The sequence below is a fragment of the Epinephelus moara genome, chromosome 24, assembly GCF_006386435.1.
Source record: "Epinephelus moara isolate mb chromosome 24, YSFRI_EMoa_1.0, whole genome shotgun sequence".
In the NCBI taxonomy this organism is placed as follows: domain Eukaryota; kingdom Metazoa; phylum Chordata; class Actinopteri; order Perciformes; family Serranidae; genus Epinephelus; species Epinephelus moara.
The window spans coordinates 51,131,585-51,151,238 of NC_065529.1; the positions used below are offsets into that span (position 1 = coordinate 51,131,585).

Sequence of the window (19,654 nt, forward strand, 5' to 3'; positions counted from 1 at the left end):
TTTTTAAACTTCAAATCTCAGAAAAAGCTCATTTAACCGAACAAAACTGACTTTCTGTAATGCATTTCAATGGACGTCCAGGCAGAGGATGTCCCAGTGTATGGGAATGGCTATACGCACTGTGATTGGCTCATCGCGTTTGAGGGCGGGGCTTAGCTATAGGTCAATTACAGAGCTTCGGGCCTTGACAACAAAAGCCCGTTACCAGTTAGTTACCAGCCTTGATCTAAGGACGACAAGTGAGGGTTGATCTCAGGTCATGACATGGAGTGTAGGTAGTCAGAAGCTCAGCTATGTAACTTGGCGCTAAACCACGTTAAGCTTTAAAAGTTATTCAAAGTGTTTAAGTTCGAAGTGCTCCGGTAAAAACACCAGGCATCTAGAGCGCAGAAACACAAGGTGCGTAGCGGCGCAAAAACAGCGCGCAAAAAGCTTCATTCTCATTAACAACAACTACAAAAAGCTGCCTCTAGCTGCTCAAACTCTCTCTGTGTGATCTGAGCTGGTGTTTTTCCAAAATGGCTGACCTGTTCCCATTTCCATTGTTGTGCTCAAAGTGTTGAATATGTGCACACGTTACACAGCTCTGGTGAACACTAGAGATGCTCAGTTAGCTTTAGAACAACTAATCCATTAACTTTATAAATCTAACAGAGAACAGAGGTTAAAGCTCAGCAGCCTGGAGGAGTTTTATTATCATCCAGTCCAGGTTGAGTTCATCAGACTGCTGCAGCTCAGAGTGCTGCTGGCCCTTTAAGACTCTCTCTGTCTCCTTGGTTACAACCAGGAAGTAACACAGTGTCTTTAGCATGTGAACAGATGTGACTTTAAACGTTTCAGTCCTGTTGTTCTCTTTGCCTTCAACTTTTACCAACTGTAGCTCCTCTCTGACAGACAGGTGAGTGCTGAACACACACAGCGTCACGTCACGGGTTTATTCCGCTCCTCTTTCACCGATAACGCCGACTCATCTGTTAGCTGCTATGCTAACACCTGCCTCTGTTCCGCTAGCCTCCGTGCTAACGCTAAGCTAACTTGGAGTGTGTTAGTTTGTGTCGTCACGGCTGATAGCTAACTTGGAGTGTGTTAGTTTGTGTCGTCACGGCTGATGTGCTGCATGACAACATGAATATATGACGTTATGGGTCTTCAGTGTTTCTGTTCAGTTTCACTTCATGAGCTCTGCTGTAACGTCGCTGTCCATGGTGCTAACACACACACACACACACACACACACACACACACACACACACACACACACACACACACACAGAGCAGTCAGCTAGCTGAGGAGCGTCAACATGTTACACTGGGATCATATTATAATGTTAGGTTCATCAATAGATAAATAATAATCAATAATAAGAGGCGGATGTTGTTATTGCACTGTATGTATGTAATGACACTCAGACTGGAAATGAAGATTAGGACAGTTAAGAGATATGGGAGTTTAGAGTTGTGAGAAAGTGTTTGTAGGTCTTTATTGCTCCTGCACCGTCTGAGCAGAGAGTGACCAGGGTGGGAGGGTCCTTGATGATGTTCCTGGCTCTGCAGAGGCACTGGGAGCAGGAGATGACCTCCAGGGAGCAGATGATCTCTGCTGTGGAGATCACCCTCTGCCGCGCATGTTTGCTGACAAGGACAGATCTTCAGAGATGCAGGTCCTCAGGAACGTGAAGGAGAACTTGAAATCTAGCAGCCACTTGCAAATTTTAGGGTTATTTTTAGCTGAGCAAATGTTTTATTACATTGAAAACTTGTGTAAGTGTAAAAAGTCTCCTTTTTGAACACAACTACAATAAAGGTGAGATTCTCCATCTGGTTGCATTTGATGTACACGGTATGATAACGATCATGGTTTACCTTGAAACCAGTATACCACTTCAACCCTATTTGTGTCTGGTATGATAAAAAAGCTAAACTGATGTGAATGAATGAATTTTGATTATTGCATCATGTAAACATGCCTGCGTGGGCTTACAAGACACCATAGAATCAAAACAAACCAGAACCTGCGTCCGACGTGTTTTACATGTTTAATCAGTTCATCATTGTGTAAGATGATTTCATGGATAACTTACAAGACTTTTACTGTGCAAAAAATCAAAGTAAGCACTAAGTAAACTGTCTGCCTTCCTTCACAATCTGAAATCTGATCAGATTACTGTTGAACAACTGAGTTCTCAGAACCAGAAAACCTCAGGGTTTACACCAGCCATCTCAAGGAACATTAACTCTCTGTAGTCATCAGAGTTTGAACAGTAGGGCTGCAACTAATGATTATTTTCATTGTCAACTAATCTGTCGATTATTCCTTTGATTAGTCGACTAATCATTTTATCAAAAAATGTGCTAAAATGTTGAAAAATGTCGGTCGGTCTCGCCCAAACCCTAAAATCATGTCATCTAATGTCTTGTTTCATACTCACGCCAAAGCTAAAATCATGTCATCTAATGTCTTGTTTCATACTCACGCCAAAGGCTTTTAGTTCACCGTCATGGGAGAGTGTGTAAAGCTGCCAATATTTGAACGTTAGTTCACCGTCATGGGAGAGTGTGTAAAGCTGCCAATATTTGAACGTTAGAAGCTGCAGTAAGAGTATTTTGGGTACTTTAATAGTACTTTACTATGAAAAATGACTCAAACCAATTAGTCGACTACTAAAATAGATTATTTTAATAGTCGATTAGTCATCGATTAGTGGATTAATCGTTGCAGCCCTATTGTACAGTATAAAAGAAAATGGGAATCATTTTCCATTTTGCCCAAATCACTCAGATCACACATTCTGTTTTCCTCCTGAATGTATTTAAGTGTCCAGAGGAAGGACACCAGCTCTCAGCTGTGCTACTAAAGATCTTTTGCTTCGAGGTGAATAAGATGTCACACACATTATACTGTATGTACCTCTGGACACAAGATGTTGCCAGAAGAAGATTTAGTATGTCCCAATACAGAGTACGTCAAATGCAGTGTGCCAAAAATACCAGTATGTTCTACTACATCCAGTCTGATTGTTCAGTCTGTTATTCTGACCCACAACCCTCTGCACAGCAGACAATACATCACATAGACTGAGCTGCAAACAGATGACAGTTTGACAGCTGATTGACAGCTGTCAGAAGCCACAATGATGATTGACAGCACATTCAAGTGACAAAATAGTAATAATAGAAATATTGATTGTTTAAGTGAACAAAGTAATAATTAATATTACAAACAACAACAGGAAATAACTATAAAAATAACACTGACAGAACATCAGGTGTAACTTTTAACACTGTCACAAATACAACGTGTTATAATCTACAATCTGTGAAGTTATAACTTAAAAGTTAAACTACACACATCACAAAGTGACACCAGCAGAGCTCTCTGGGTTGAACACCATCTCTGGTGAACTCAGTAAGTGCCATCTGTTTTATCTCCAAGTTAACGGATATAAAAGCAACAAGGGTCAAAGTTCAGGGCCTGATGTTAGAAAGTATCCAGATTGTGTGCATACTGCATGTAACAGTAAGTAGTTTTTAAGGGCAGCTGCAGCAGCTACTGAAAGTAAAAAGAAAAATTATATGATTAGAAACGCTCCCTCAGTGTTTGTGGAGGCTTTTAGTCACATCACACTTGATGTTTAAGTCTCTCACTGGTGGTGATTTACCAGATTCTGCTGTGGTCTGACGGACAAACTGATAATCAGAATGCAAGAAGCACAACAACATGCAAACACCATTACATGGGTATGCACACACGGTAGTGTGCAAACAAATATGCAGGTGCATGTACAAGTAGCTCAGGATGGTGAATCTGCAGGGAATTGTAATGATGCCTTGCTCAGACATCAACATGATAAATCGACATTAAGACCTTGGTGGGTAGTTTTCACCCATACAGAAAGAGATTTCAGGAGCACAGCCAGTGTTCACTCCTACCACCTAATAAGGTGTCGAATTTAAATCTGGTGTCTGATTTGTTTCCAGAAGATGAGTGGGAGCTGTGACGACATCAAACCTGTGAACTGCACCATCAAACCTCCGGTCTACCTGCAGATTGGAGACACCAAAACAGACGCAGCTCACTCTGGAGTCTGTGTTGTAGACGTCGCCCTCCCCTTTGGAAAGCCCGTCAGTGTAAGCTAACACCTACCACAGATAGCTGCTGATTTGATGCACATGTCAGTTTCCATGTCAGACACCACATATTCAGTCACATCAAAAAATACTTTTCATCCTTCATCTCCTGCAGCCTGCCGTATGAAAAACTGTTTAATTTAGCAAACAGACCAGAGTTAACCTCAGCTGTGGACACATGCTCCTCTTTACATGGCTACATGAGCTGCAGGTGGTGTAACACTGATTTGGAGGTTTTTAAAATAGCAGCCAGAGATGAGCAGAGACCTGTGTGACCCTCAGGGTTACCTCTGGGTTTTCAGCGCCAGAAGCAGGTTCACTTTTTACCAGGATAAATCACAGTGGTAACTTATGCTGAACAGCTAACCTGCCCCGGAGCACCAGGACTCCTGCACCCACCTGTACCCATGAAGCTCAGTAATGTAACCAACTCGTTACCCGCCATTATGTCTAAGTCAAAGCTGCACCTGTTAATAAAAGTCCTGTGACCCTCCACCCATGATCACACCCGTCTCCCCTTTGAATGGTGAAAACATTCAGTCACTGCCAGGTTAGGATTTAACAGATTTTATAATCCACGGTCGCTGTCTGTGTTTCAGATCGAGGAAATCACCTTTAAGAACTACTACACAGCCTATGTGACTGTACGGTTGCTGAGGAGGAGTCCGGGGCAGGAGGCCCCTGCCAAGTGGTGCACCGCCCTGAGAGACCTTCCTCTGATGGACAACCCCCACACTGAGGGCGGCTCCCAGGACTACTGCTCCATCCACAGGACACAGGTGGGCTGGAGCAGGTGTGTGTGTGTATGTGTGTGTGTGTGTGTGTGTGTGTGTGTGCATATGATTCACCATCATTAAGCCAGATTTATACTTCCGTGTCGAGTCAACACTGTCTGAACCTTTATGGGACACGAGGATGTGTAAAAATGTGATGTGCTAGTGACCAGCTGTCCCTTGGCAGCACTCAGATATTGTTTATTCCTCCAAAGTGTGTGAACGATGAGTGCTGATCGCGAAATGTAACATTAGAAGATGATGTCATATCGACCTCGTGGTGGTGGTTTTGTTCAGCCGCTGACCACCCCTGAACATTTCTGTCTAGTTAAACCTTCGTCTTGTTTCCTGGTGAACATGAAATGACGGCCCACTTCTCTACACAGCCGCAGCTCAACTTCACATCCGATCTGTAAACCAACAGATCCCATTGGGCATTAAACTAACACAGGCTGTCGGAGCTCGGCGCCGTTTATTTCCCCTCTCAGCTGGCGTTGGAGACGAGCCAACCAACCCTACAAGAAAGCCTCAGTCTGCATTGTAATGTTGATATATGGAGACAATACAAACAGAGTGATTTCTCAGTTCTTGTTTATTCTCTATGCAAATAGAGGCAGATGGTGAATGGTGAATTAATTTTTGTTTACTTCAGATGGTCTCATATAGTTTAAAGAGTAACTGAAAGTGTAAGTGATGTTTATTTACTGTTTATGGTTGTTTGTCATATTTAGCCTGTTCAGTAGATCCTGTCAGTGCACTGCTTCTCTGTGTGGAGACTGAAAAACTGTCATGAAAATATTTTTAGAGACCAGCAGTGTCTAATCAAGACCATCTTCAGCCCAGTTCAGACTGATGATACATGATGAGACAAAACCGTTTCAGAACGTTGCAGAGTAAAGTTGCGACAATGTGAACTGGCCGGTCTGATTGACTCAAGCCGGCTGACGGTGTCACCTGCAATTCAGCTGGTTACATTACCAGCTGCTGGTTACATTACCAGCTGCTGGTTTTAAAACGTAAAGCATGTCAGAGTCCTGCATGGGTCCATTTATGAAAACCTGCACCCACCCATACCTGTAAAGCTCAGTACCAGAAGTGACCCATTACCTGTCATTATGTCTAAGTCAAACCCCAACATACAAAACACACAAAAACATCCCCCCAACCCTAACCAACGTTGGACTATGATCTTTTTGGCTGCTGTCAGTCCTGCCAGCCAAATTTTGCGTGATTTTCCTGTTAGAGATAGTTTGGAATCGTCATTTAGAAGATGTACAAACGGGTCCATTGGCAGTTGTATTCATATGAAGTCATTTAAAGTCCTAATAACCTTCCCCCAGAATTCCAAAATCCCAGGGCACTCCCATACAACATGAACAAACGAGCCCAAGGTCCCAGGGGCGCAGAATGTGCAATATGGATCATCTGTCAGTCCCATTCGATGCCTGATCGCAGGTTTTACATAGCTCTATAACAAAATTTCAAGTGTGGTGGTTTAGATTTTTGGACACACCAGTTACGTTTGTCCAAATAGCATCCCAGTCCAGATCCTGCATTAATTCTGCTACATCTCTATCCCATGCTCTCATTCCTGCTGAAGGTGAATATTTTTGAGAGTTTAATTGGTCATATAAATATGATACTATCCGTCCAGGAGCATCCTGAAACCAACCTAGAATGGGATGATGTTTTAATTCTGCTCCCCAGGGAACCTTATAAGCCTTACATGCAGACCTCACTCTCAAATAAAAGAAAAGAGAATGCTTATCAATTCCATATCGAGAGACCAGTTCCTGAAAATCAAGGATATTTCTTGTTCCATGGTTCTCTGTTCTTGAATTGGACGTCTCTTTGACTGGATGGTGAAAACATTCAATCACTGCCAGGTTAGGAAACATGTTAGCATGCTCCTTCCACCACCATCAAACCTCCAAAGGACCCGAACTCCATGTAGGCTGCCACCTCATCCTCGGGCTGCAAAGTCTCATGGCTGGAGTCCTCCACGTCGGTGACCAATGTGACCACGGGGTCAAAGGTTACACTGGTGTCACTGACTTTCAAAATAAAAGGAACTGCAGCTTGATAATAGTGATTTAGATGTTAGAATATTACACATATACTGCACAGCTTTTTACTGCGTTTTATTCTGAAAAATAATTATTAGTTAGAAACACTACCTCTTGTTTAACTGAATTGGCCACAGTGCACTCAAGTGTTGTGTGTTCTCAGAAGAGCTTTTTTTTCTGAAACGAGCATATTTGATGAATTCCTTGCAGCGGGAACGCTGCATATTTACACTCTGCTACAAATGCCCGCAGAGTTGAGGTCACACAACAAGTCACTGCAGCAAGCTGGAAATAGTTCACAACAGCAGCAACACACGCGAGCACTGACCGCTGCAGCTGCCGTCACGTTCAAAATAAACCGCCGTTCACTGTTTTTGTTTGTTGTTTTCCTACATGTCTTTTTCATTTCATTCCATCAAACACTTTTTGTCTGGCCTTCCTCATGTTGGTCTCTGTTCCTGTGTGTGCAGATGCAGGTGGCGCCGGATCACGTGGTGTCTGTGAGACTGATCCTGAGACAGCCGTCCTCTGCCTGGCTGACCTTCAGCCTCGAAGAGATCAAAATATTCCCTCACATGGAGCCGGTTAGTTTTTATTATTGTCGACAAACAGAAACTGTGTTCAGAACTTTTGACAATCAAAGTAAAGCAACATGACTCACAGAGTCAACGAGATGGCAAAGGTCGAATAACGTACCTGATGAGGTCTGAATGCCACCGAGAGTGCAGTAGTTATTCAGTCAGGTAACTGCTCCCCAGCTTTATGTACGTAGCATCAGTGTAATCATCCAGAGACTGTTTGATTTGTAGTGTAATTATGCTCCTGGCTTTAATTTTCTTTTTGCCAACTGTGCATCCAACACACAGTTTGCTCTCCAAACAAAGTGGGAGCCATTAGTTTGTCAGCTGGCTGTTACACGTAATGTGTTAGTCAAACGAGCACCCTGTCAGCTGAATGTTCAGAGCGCACACACATCAGGGCAGTGACACTCAGTGCTGACGTGAACTCTTATGATACAAAGACATGTTGCTTCTACCTGAGTGAAAACAGTGTGTGACTTCATCGGTCAAGTTTATTAGCAAATTCAATCTAAAATGATCCACAGGCAGACAAGATGGGGGGATTCAAACCTGTAATAGACTCTTCTGTAAACACATCACGAACATGTCATCGCCTTTAAAGCTGATTTGGTGAACTGAGACTGTTCGAGCCAGAGGTGATCCCAGCCGACATTCCTGTCTTTAAAGGGTAACTTCAGTTTTAAACTGGACCCTATTTGTTTTCTGTGTCTAAGTGACAAATGGGAACAATAAAAAAAACAAACTGGTCCAGTATTGAGTGAGAGGGCTGCAGCTGGCAGTGGCAAAACCACTCCAGGCATCTTCGCACCGTCAGTGTACATCCACTGAAAGTGTTTCTGTCAGTGACAGGCCCAGATTGTTATTCTAAGTGTCTGACAACATTATGGAAAGGATCCCGACAGAGATAGAGCTTTGTGTTAAAGCCTGAGATTCTTTTTGTTGAATCAGAAACAGCCCTGAAATCACTCACGTCCAACCCTCCAGACTCCATTTAAATATACAGTCATTTTATGATCGTAAAACTAGAGCTGCCCCTAACAGTCGACCAAGTGTTAGTCAGCCAGAGAGCACATTAGTAGCCAAGATTTCATTGGTCGCTTAGTTGCAAAAAAAAAAAAAAAAGTGAAACTCTATCAGGAGCTGCATCTCGTCATTGTCTCATGTTCTGACATTTTATCGACCAAACAACTGATCAATTCATGAAGAAAAAAAAATGGACGGATTAATTAGCTGCAGCCACATAGGCACGATGGTGTAGTGGTCCCAGGGGGGAGCCCTTCTGTGCATGTTCTCTCCGTGTCAGCGTGGGTTTTCTCCAGGCATTCTGGCTTCCTCCCACAGTCCAAAGACATGCAAGTTGGGGATAGGTCATTGGTGACTCTAAATTGTCCGTAGGTGTGAATGTGAGTGTCCCTACCTCTCACCCAGTGTCAGCTGGGACTCCCCCCACGACCCTCAAGAGGATAAGCGGTTACAAAAATGGTTGAATGGTTGCAGCCACATATCTGTGAGAGGGTCAGAGGGATGATCAGCAGCAGCACACACAGCTGTCATTCTGGATAGAACCACTAGATGGAGCCAAAGTAAAGACCTTTTAGTCCACACAGCGGATTTAACAAACACATATTTAATAAAGCTGAATGATAACACTGTTAAACTCAGCCATACAGTTTAAATGACATCAGCTGTTCTTCCTTCCAGGACCCAGAGAAGGAGGTTTCTGATTGGCTGTCTGACCTGACGCTGGTCGACCATCATCCTGACCTGGAGGTATACATTTTGTTGTGTGTGTCTGACTGTCTGTGTGAACAGGGTGGTTGCTACCACTAAGGACACTGAGGTCATGTGTTCAGTGTCTCTTCTGGGAGTGTGAAGGGGAGAGATCCTGGGAGAGTTTACAAAATACTGAGCTGCATTTTTTAACTCTGATTCTGGTATTTTTAGGCTTTTAGGCAAATAAATAAATAAAGGATTCATGTATTCTACACTAGACATGTATCTCTGGGAGTGTCCAGAATCTATGTCCAGATCTGTCCTCCAAGCTGGAGAGTAATAATTTGCACATTTGAATGTTTTCCAATGAAATAATTGGTAAATAAAAAATGTATTTACTTTTTAGACTAAATTTACCATTTACAATTTCACACTGGATCATCTGAAACCTTGTGTAAATGAATGAGTGAATGAAAGAATGAGTGAGTGAATGGGCTGCAGTGCACCGTGGCTTCCTCTGCTCTACATCTGTGTTCCTGTGTGTCTCATAGGGCCTCCCAGACCCCCAGACTGTATCATCCAGTATCCAGCAGATGTGGGCTCTGACTGAGGTGATGCAGACCAACCAGACCACAGCCTCCATCGGACGGTTTGATGTGAGTCTGAAACACGCTGATCACCACCACTAACAGCCTGATACTGAACATACGTTTCAGAGGACACAGGCAGCTCAGTGTTCCAGCCAATAAATAAATAAGTAGTAAAAACATAGTTAGAATGTGAAGTAGAGGCGATCTATCTGGGTCTTTGTGGGGTGGCAGTTTGTGAAATGAGCACTTGGCCAACATCCCACAGAGGCGGGAGGAGGACGTAAGGTCAGACCCAAGGGAAGGCAGCAGGGGCGGCACAGTCCATTCCAGAAGTATATTTATAATATTACTACAGTCTGTACCTGTTCAGGGAAGTCCCTCACCTATCTGTTATTTACAGTTTAGTCACCGAGTGCTTTAGGCCACCCTGTCTGTAAACCTCTCAGCTTCTTTTACCTTATCCTCCATGAAGGCAATCAGCGGAGAGTTCTGAACAAACGTTAAATCCTTCTGACACATTTCCCTGAGAACCAGAATGGACAGTGGATACATTTTTTTTGTATTTCTACATGACCTGATGGAAGACAAAGGCTGCTTTGAATAGTCTGAGAAAAAAAATAAAAATCATACTATTAAAAAGGATGGGAAATGAGTAACAAATAAATATGTTCCACAAACAAGGATTTTGCCAAAAAGACATTTCCTGGCGAGTCATAGCTCTGGAGATCAGCTCTTCAGGTGAGAAATCAAGTTTGATTAGTGGGCGTCCACTAGAGCTGCCCCCTAACAGTCGAGCAAATGTAGGTCGACCAGAAAGGTCATTAGTTGGCAAGATTTCATTGGTCACTTAGTTACAGAAAAAAAAGAAACAACAAACAAATGAGAAGCTCTATCAGGAGCTGCACCATGTCAAAAAAAATGAAAACCTATATGACTGGACCGTGTGGGAATTTACTTTGAAAGGACAGCCACAGGAAGTGTCCATGCTCAGCAGTCAGACAGGAGTCAGGTTCATTTCCAGGGCTGGTACCTGCGGTTATTCCACAGGCTAGTTAATAACACGTCGGGCAGGAAATCCAAAGTGTGGGATCATTTTGAGAAGGTGAAGGACGAACCCAAGGTGATATGTAAACTCATCTTCANCCTGATGAGGACTGTTGGTCCACTGATGGACCCTGATGAGGACTGTTGGTCCACTGATAGACCCTGATGAGGACTGCTGGTCAATGAGGAACAGTCTCAGTCGGGGGCAGGCCCAGTGTCCACACATGATTTTAAGCTAATGCAGAGGTGGAGAAAATACAGATCTTTAGTAAAGTAGTAATAACTTTGTGAGGTCTTCTGTTGACGAGCTGCAGTGCAACACGTTCTGTGTGTGATAGGCACTTGATGTGCGATAAATCAACTCATTCCATGTGTTTAAAAGAGTTCTGAGTTGTGATTTGCAACACATGCGCAACACATCTACCATGACAGCATCAGTGAGATGTCAGTCAGGTGTGACCTATATGTGTCTACAAAGAGATCTGATCAGTCAGAATAAGTGAGATCAGCTGTGTGAGTGTTCACAGCTGTTATGAAGACATGAAAGGAAATAAATCATGTGTCTCTGTTCTGTGTTGCTTCAGGTGGACGGATGCTACGACATCAACCTGCTCTCCCTGACATAACATGGTCGTCGTGTTCTGACATGGAGCCCTCTCTGGAGCCACTGAGAGCAACAGAGGAAACGAACAAAAGAAAAAGTTGAATGTATGTGTTGCTGGAGTGACGAGGCATGATGTCACTTTAACTAATAAGAGAACTGTCATGATTTAAACCTCGATCACACCAAGACGCATCACAAGAGACACGGCTGCTTCAAAAACATCTTGGCTGTGTGTCAGGTAAAACAGAGTGGTGCCGCTGTAGAGCGGGGCAGCGAGTGCAACCAGGTGATCAGATGTGATGAACAGAAACACAAATGTATCTCCTGTAATCTCTCCTACATGTTGTGTTGCTTGCTGTCTCTCTACAGTAGCCCACATGACATTATCACAACATGACATATTTATTTCCTCTGACTTTGTAACTGTCTCAATGTGGCTGTAGAAATTCAGAGTCCATGACTACACCAAGATTTCTGGCTTGTTTTGCGGTTTTCAACATTGAGCGGTGACTTTTGATTGTTCCTCTTCGGCTCTAAAAACAATGTCTTCAGTTTTTTCTTTGTTCATTTGGAGAAAGTTATGTCCATCCAGTCGTTCATTGTTTACAGCCCTCAGTCAGAGTTTGTATTGTACCATAGTCCCCTGGTGATATAGTTATCTAAATTTGTGTGTCGTTTGCATAATTATAGGAACATAGTTTGTTATTTTTTCATAATCTGAGCCAATGGAAGCATGTAGATGTTAAACTGAAGAGGCCCCAGTATGGAGCCTTGGGGAACTCCACATGTCAGTTTTGTCTGCTCCGATGTGAGATTACCTACAGACACAAAGTAGTTCCTGTCCTTTAAGCAGGAATAGAACCTGTTTAGTAGTGGGCATAAAAGTCCCACCCAGTTTTCCAGTCAGTTTAGTAATACGTTGTGGTCGACCGTGTCAAACACGGCACTGAGATCCAGTAATGCTATGACTGAAATTCTACCACTGTCTGTGTTTAAGTGGAAGTCACTGAAGACTATAACGAGAGCCGTCTCAGAGCTGCGGTGTGGTTGAAACCTGTCTGGAAGACATTAAAACAGTTAAAAAACACCAGAGAGGTTCACCTGGCTGCTCATGCAACTCTGCATGTGTTCACCGATTCGTTTTTTAACAACAGAGTGCCCTTTATCGTAATTAGATACTGCTGTCTTTATAGTTCCTACCTACTTCATCTACCAGCATCAAAACAGCAGTAAAGCCTCTTGCTCGATTTAATTGGCTGCCTGGGTCAAATGTGACAATGATGAGCGTTGCGACTCCTCACCTTGGGCTGAGAAGTCGGAATATTAATATTATCTCTTATGTGCGCCAAAAAGTGCTCAAAAAATGCAACATGTGGTTCAAACAATGGTTTTGCTGGTAACACGTTTCTAGTAACGCATCTTGCTGTGATCGAGATCTTATTGTGACATGTTTTTTTTTTTTTTAAATTTTGGTCATAAAACTACTTATATATATATGCACCGAAACTACGGCATGTAAGGTGTTTAAATTATTTTCAGATAAAAGTATGTCATTGAGACGAATATTAACTGCACTTGTGTTTTTGGGCTAAAAAGTATACTTAGAAAAAGCTTTAATCCTGCACATAGTGTCACTGTATGACTTTGACTAGACTCATTGTCAGGCATCAATATTAAGTATTCTTCTGTAACCTCCTGAAACCACTGGAGTACTTCATCCTGGTATTGTTTGACTGGTGTTTAGGTCGATGATGACGAATGTTAATGAGTCCCATTCATCGTGAAAACATTCTGAATACAATCATCTGTGGTTCTGACGAGACTCCAAATGTATAAAAATATCGGTAACAAGGGACAGAATTCTGCAGAGTGTTTATATTTAATGCCGTCCACTCTGAACACTGAGTGTGTCTCAAATCTCATACTTCCATTAGTACACTTCAGTGTAGTACACTATGTACACTACGTACCTCCTGCGTTGTGCACTAATTGCAACAGGGTAGTGTTGTCTGTAATCACGCTCTGCACTGACTGGAAGTGACAACAGCTCTCTTGTTTAACCGCCTCTTCTTCTTCTTTGTCTTCTTTTTGAATTGCAAACAGGGTGGAGCATGATCGCATTAACACTTGATCTCCACCCACACATAAACCAAACTTACGCCACAACGTCAATGCTGATTGAGATGTGCCGCCGTAGCTAGGAGCAAGTTAGCTAGCTAGCGAATGCTAACGTTAGCACTCGAATTATTGTTTGCGGTGCCAAATCATCACAGACCCAACAAACATCACTGACAGCTTCCATTCAACAACAGTTTTGGTACTTAGTGCAAAAAACATGTAGAACGACTCCTTGTTGTCTCCAGCCGCCATGTCACAAGTTAAGAAGTTTGTGACGTCAGATAGATGGCAACCCTCGAGGGTGAGAGGTGTCCGTCATTCCACTCTCAACTTTTAGACCGTTTTGGGTGCGCCAGTAGTGCGCTACATTTTCTCGTACTACGCAGTGTGAACACACTCGTGCACTCAGAATATTCAGTGTTTGTACAGAAGTGTGAGATCTGAGACACACTGCAGGTGTTAGCACTGGATTATTTACCAGGTGTGTGTATCAGTGCTGCTGACTTCTGTCTTTGTGAGGACCACCTCAGGTTAAAGACCCTGAGAGGACAGTTTTGGAATGTGAGGACATTTTGGTCCGTCTGTCGTCGAGAGGCTGTGAAGGTACGTTTTTATTTTAACATTTGGGTTGGTTCCGGTTGAGTTTATGGTGATGGTTCATATAAACCATGTGTCTGTGATAATTAAAGGAACTGTATACTACATCCAGAGTCTGACCTGGGATTGTCTGCACACGGCTCTCAACATGGAGGTGGCTGTGCTGGCGGCCGACAGCTGAGGGCTAGTTCATGCTCAATGTTTGATACAGAGACAGACGAAGGCGTCTGTTTGTACTCTGAGTTCATTTCACTCATATTTGTGCACGTTTTCTGAAAGCTTACAGATACGGACAAAACGGAGCAGAACCACAGGAGATCATGGAGGCAGTTCAAGCAAGATACGACCGTAGGAGACGAAGAATACATTTAAATAATGGCAGAACGAAACGAATTGTTAATATAGTGAATAGAATCTTCTCTCCATGTGTTGCGCTTTATTTAATGGCCTCACCGACCACCGCCGTCTACAACAGCTCTTGAAAGACACATTATTATTATTTTTTGTTGAAACTTTTGACTCCGCCCTCTAGTGCCATCTACTGGCCAACATAAAGGACACATGGAAGTATGGCAGCGGCGCTTACCCAGCCTGTGTGATTAACACACTGGGACTCACATGCACCAACATGCACACGCAGCCGAACTGTCTATCACAACCAAAACAAAGAACAGAGAAGCTCAGATTATTGTGTGTGTGTGTGTGTGTGTGTGTGTGTGTGTGTCTGTCTGTCTGTCTGTCTGTCTGTCTGTGTTTGAATGACAGGAAAAGGAAGCAGTATTGTTCTTCCTCTGTGGTGTTATTTGCAGCTCATGTTGCCACACACCAGTAAACACTAATACTGCAGTCTTTGCTGTGCGGAGCATCACTGAGCACTTATCAAACATTATTATTATTATTATCATGGTGGGATTCACGAGGGAATACGGCACATAGACTCTATTTAGCAGCTGCTGCTGGAAAAAAAAAACTCTCAGAGGTGCTTCTTAAAATATTTCAGCTGCATAAAGAGCAGAGCAGTGTTTTAAATTCTCACGAGATTCCATCAATGAATCTGACGACGACAGGTGGTTCTTCTTCTTCTTCTTCTTCTTCCTGTTTTACTTTGCAGAGAGCAGCCGTGTCACTGCTCATGCTGTTAATGTTCAGAATCGTTACTTAGAGGTAAAATCATTTCATGGTTTGATAGGCCCTCGCATACAGTAGAACATTAAGAGGATGAACATCCTGTACATCAAACATCCTTTCATTCATCCTGTCATTCTGTAACTAACAGTCGTATTTAAATCTTTATCCCAGTTTCAAATGTTAAGAAAACTTGAACAGCTGAGATGTTCTGTCTAAACTCAGTTTGTTAAAGGAGCTGTATGGTTTTTGAGTTTGTATTTATTTTGCATGGAAACACATTTGTTCTCCTCACAGTGATGTTTCAACTCTGCCTTACAGAAGCAGCAGAGACGACTGTGTGCAGGTTTGAAGCTGAACAGAACGTCAGTGTGACAGTTAATCCTGCCGCGCTCGACTTTGTTATTACGTTCTTGTCACTTTCCACAAAGTCTGTCAACCAGGATGTTTCCAGATACTGATGGAGGAGGAGGAGGGGATGTGGGGTTACTCAGTCTGACCACGTCAGGAACAGACGATGAGGGGATTTCCTGTGGTCCAGATTCTCGAGCTGATGAGGGACTTTTCTTTTTCTCTTTTTTCTTTCTCGTTTTAAATGTTAGTTATTCAAGCATACGCAGGTGGTGATTACATATAACACAACCAGCACACAAACAAACAGCATCACTACATCATCACGGAAACAAACAAAAACAACAACAGACAACAGACAAAAACTAAACAACCTCATACAACACAGGGACAAATTTTCAAACTAGATAAACCGCATCAAGAAAAACAAAACTGATGAGGGTTGCGTCTTATCAGCAGTGGTACAAGAAATATCCAGATTATTTATTAAACTAAAAGTAGCAGATCCACACAGAAAAATGTGATTCTATAATTGAGCAAGAGTTCCAGACGAAGCTGTTATACAACATTGTTAGAGATGTACAATTTACAGAAGAGAAAAGTACTCACAAGCTGAAAGTCATTACAAATGAATCAGTTAAGAGTCTTTGCAAGTCCTTTTCAGATGTTTGATCTGTGCACAACAGCTTCTATAACATGTGTTATCGCTCTTATCACCACATAAGACAATAGAAATAACTAGATAAAATAAAGATTTGACGAAGGTTTTTTTTTTTTTTTTTTTTTTTGTCTTTTCTTTGGGTGGTAGGTGGCCTTCTCTGGTGCTTTGTTGAAATTTGCTCAGCACAATGAAGTGATCCATCGTCCCACTCACGACTTTCTCCTCTCTTTTTAGCTACAGTTCGCCTCTTTATTAGGAAATGGGTGCACACAACATGCTGATGCAGTCAATTAAAAATTCATTTATAACGTATTGTATAGGCCCAGTTGAATACTGTGATAATAATGTGTGGTTACCACAAAATCCCACGGCACAGCTGGACTGGCATCACGACACACTATTTGAGAACCACTGGTTTAGATGATGTTTGTAGGGATGAAAGAAGGTTGTTCCTCAGAGATGCTCCTCTGTATTTATATGAATATTGATGAAGAGAAGCTCGACAGGACGAGCTTCTCATCTAAGAAGACTTAAAAATGTTTTGGAAAACGCTCGGCCAATCATGAGTGAGATGAACATATTGTACATGAATACACAAATCTGGTTGGTGTTCACCTTAGAATTGATAAAAGTTGATATTTTCTAAAGAGAGAAGCGGATGATTTTGATTTTTGGCAAAAAGAGTCACTTTCAAATATATCTTTTGAATAAGAAAAATCTTATTGAGATAAGAAGGACATGTGGCGGCCCAGGCAGTATTACAGTGCGTAATGTGAGGGTAAATTAAGCTGTAATAAAAAGTGAAAATACAGGAATGATTGACCAGTGAACAAACTCTATTTAAGATACTAAATGACCTTATAGTCTTTTTACAGACAAGCTCAATATGGTATTTCCAAGATTTAATGTAATGAAGCTGAGTTATTTTGATGTTGTCTATGAAAATCTTGGCTTTGTCTTTGTTATATTTTTTAAATTTTGTTACAAAATATGATCAAGCTCAATTTTTTTTTTTTTTTATCGAGAGAGAGTTTGTTCATCTGAAACCATTTGGAAATAGACAATACCTCTTAATTTGCTTCTTGAATGAGTGTGCTAAAATTTTCATGTGAAGATACTCAACATGTATCATCAACAAATCAGGAAATCAAGAACAAGAGAGGTCCACGAGTGGAGCTCTGAGGTACTCCACTAAGTAGCTTTGCTCTGTGTGAATCATATGAATCGAGACATACTGTTCTCTGTCCTGTAAATAATCCAGCACCTTTCAGCATTAGAGAATCACAAAAAGGTTTTACACCAAAACAAACAAGGAAACAGGCATAAAATAACTACTTTAACAGTTTTATGGTTCCTCATGGTGGGTTAAATCTGTATCAATGTATCAAGTAGCTTCTGATCATGTTTGTAAAATCTACAAGGTAACAGCTGTGAAATGAAAGTAAACCAGTGAAAAGTAAATAAAACAAAATGCAGTAGAGCAGACGTAGACAGTAACATAAAATGTAAATACTCGAGTAAAGTACAAGTACCTACAATGTATTTTACACTAAATAAGCTTTTCTTTTACTGCCTAACTTTTTCAGCCTACATGATTGAAGTGAAACTAATATTTTCTGTATGTTGCCACAGCACTAAATAACCAAATGCCAACATCCTGGTGGGGTGGTTGTAAAGTATTGGTCAATACCAGTGACTCAGTTTGACTTTTCACAATGCTCAGGTTTGCTATCTGTAATCCTGACCTTGTGACCTGCTGCAGCTGCTCACAGACATTCCTACAACGTTCTACAAGACTCATCAAACCGAAAAAGGAACAGCAACAAAGTGTTTTGCATCATGATATATGACCTCTTTACCAGGTTCTGTCAGGACTCAGATATCAGATGTATTGGTAGTTGATCTGCCAGCAAAGAGAAAGAATCAAAGAAATGTTGTGAGTTTGTTGTAACACATATTTGGTTCTTTTGAAATCATTTTCAACAATGCTCTGTGTATCTGTATTAAATATTAATTCTGTTCTAATATTCAATGAAAGTCATGCACCTTGTACAGTAAACAGCATTACTCATTTGACTTGTACTTCTCTCTTAAATATTGTAGCTGTACTTCAACTGACACAAATTTCTCTTGAAAATCCTCTGGACTGGCTGATTACATCACTTTAAGAAATATCCAGTCGACTCATGTGACTGTACTTGTCTTCTGAATTTTATCCAGTTTAACAGGAAATAAATTATTTGTGTGTGTGTGTGTGTGTGTCTTATTTGAGTCCAAAGCAGGAGGAGTTGACAATGAACAATTGTAACAGAAAATGCCAACTATGACAAAGTTTTATTGATCTTCAGTGGAAAACTAATCTAAAAACAAAATTTTTAGTGTGTCTCAAACGTCAGGAATAATGTATCATAACAATGTAGTATGGAATGTCAGAAAAAATAGTAATATGTCAAATGATTATAATGTCATAAAAAATCACAATACACTGTCAATAAAAATGTTGAAGTGTAGGATGTCAAAAATGTCAGTGGCGGATATAAAAAAAAGTCAGTATAGTAGGGCATAAAACATTGTATGGTAGCTCAAAAAAACTAGCATTTCATAAAATGTCATAGTAAATGATGTAAAAACAAAAAGTCAGCATAGTATCACAGAAAAAGGTCATAGTATAGTATGTTGTCAAAAGTCATTGAAAAACGACAGTATTATATGTTGTCCAGTATTATATGTTGTCATGAAAAAAAGTCATAGTATAGCATGTCGTCCAAAATCATGAAAAAAAGTCATAGTATTGTATGTCGTACAAAATCATAAAAAAAGTCATAGTATAGTATGTTGTCCAAAATCATGAAAAAAAAGTCATAGTATAGCATGTCGTACAAAATCATGAAAAAAAGTCGTAGTACAGTACGTCGTCCGAAGTGATGAAAAAACTTCATAATAGCCTATAGTACTTCGTCCGAAATCATAAAAAAAATGTCATAGTATAGTATGTCGTCCAAAATCATGAAAAAACATCATAGTATACTACATCGTCCGAAATCAAGTCGTAGTAAGGTATGTCATCCGAAATGATGAAAAAACGGCATAGTATAGTATGTCGTCCGAAATCATGAAAAAACTTCATAGTATAGTATGTCGTCTGAAAAAATACCATAGTATAGTATATCATCCGGAATCATGAAAACACATCATAGTATGTCGTCCAAAATCATGAAAAAAAGTCATAGTATAGCAGTCGTCCAAAATCATGAAAAAAAGTCATAGTATAGCATCTCGTCTGAAATCATGAAAAAAAGTCAT

At 41.2% G+C, this 19,654-nt stretch overlaps 1 protein-coding gene across 2 annotated transcripts; it reads left to right on the forward strand.

The window, feature by feature from the left end:
* The first annotated feature begins 767 nt into the window (after window positions 1-767).
* On the forward strand, window positions 768-14,319 carry nicn1 (nicolin 1). Of its 2 annotated transcripts, none has more exons than XM_050037731.1 (7): window positions 768-898; window positions 3,982-4,128; window positions 4,728-4,907; window positions 7,438-7,551; window positions 9,250-9,318; window positions 9,813-9,917; window positions 11,480-14,319. In XM_050037731.1, exons 2-7 carry the CDS (start codon window positions 3,982-3,984, stop codon window positions 11,519-11,521), a joined length of 657 nt encoding a protein of 218 aa, XP_049893688.1. In that variant the 5' UTR covers window positions 768-898; the 3' UTR covers window positions 11,522-14,319. The 2 variants fall into 2 exon arrangements, with proteins under 2 accessions (XP_049893688.1, XP_049893687.1); XM_050037730.1 differs by having other exon boundaries at window positions 776-898; window positions 3,979-4,128.
* Window positions 14,320-19,654: the final 5,335 nt, after the last annotated feature.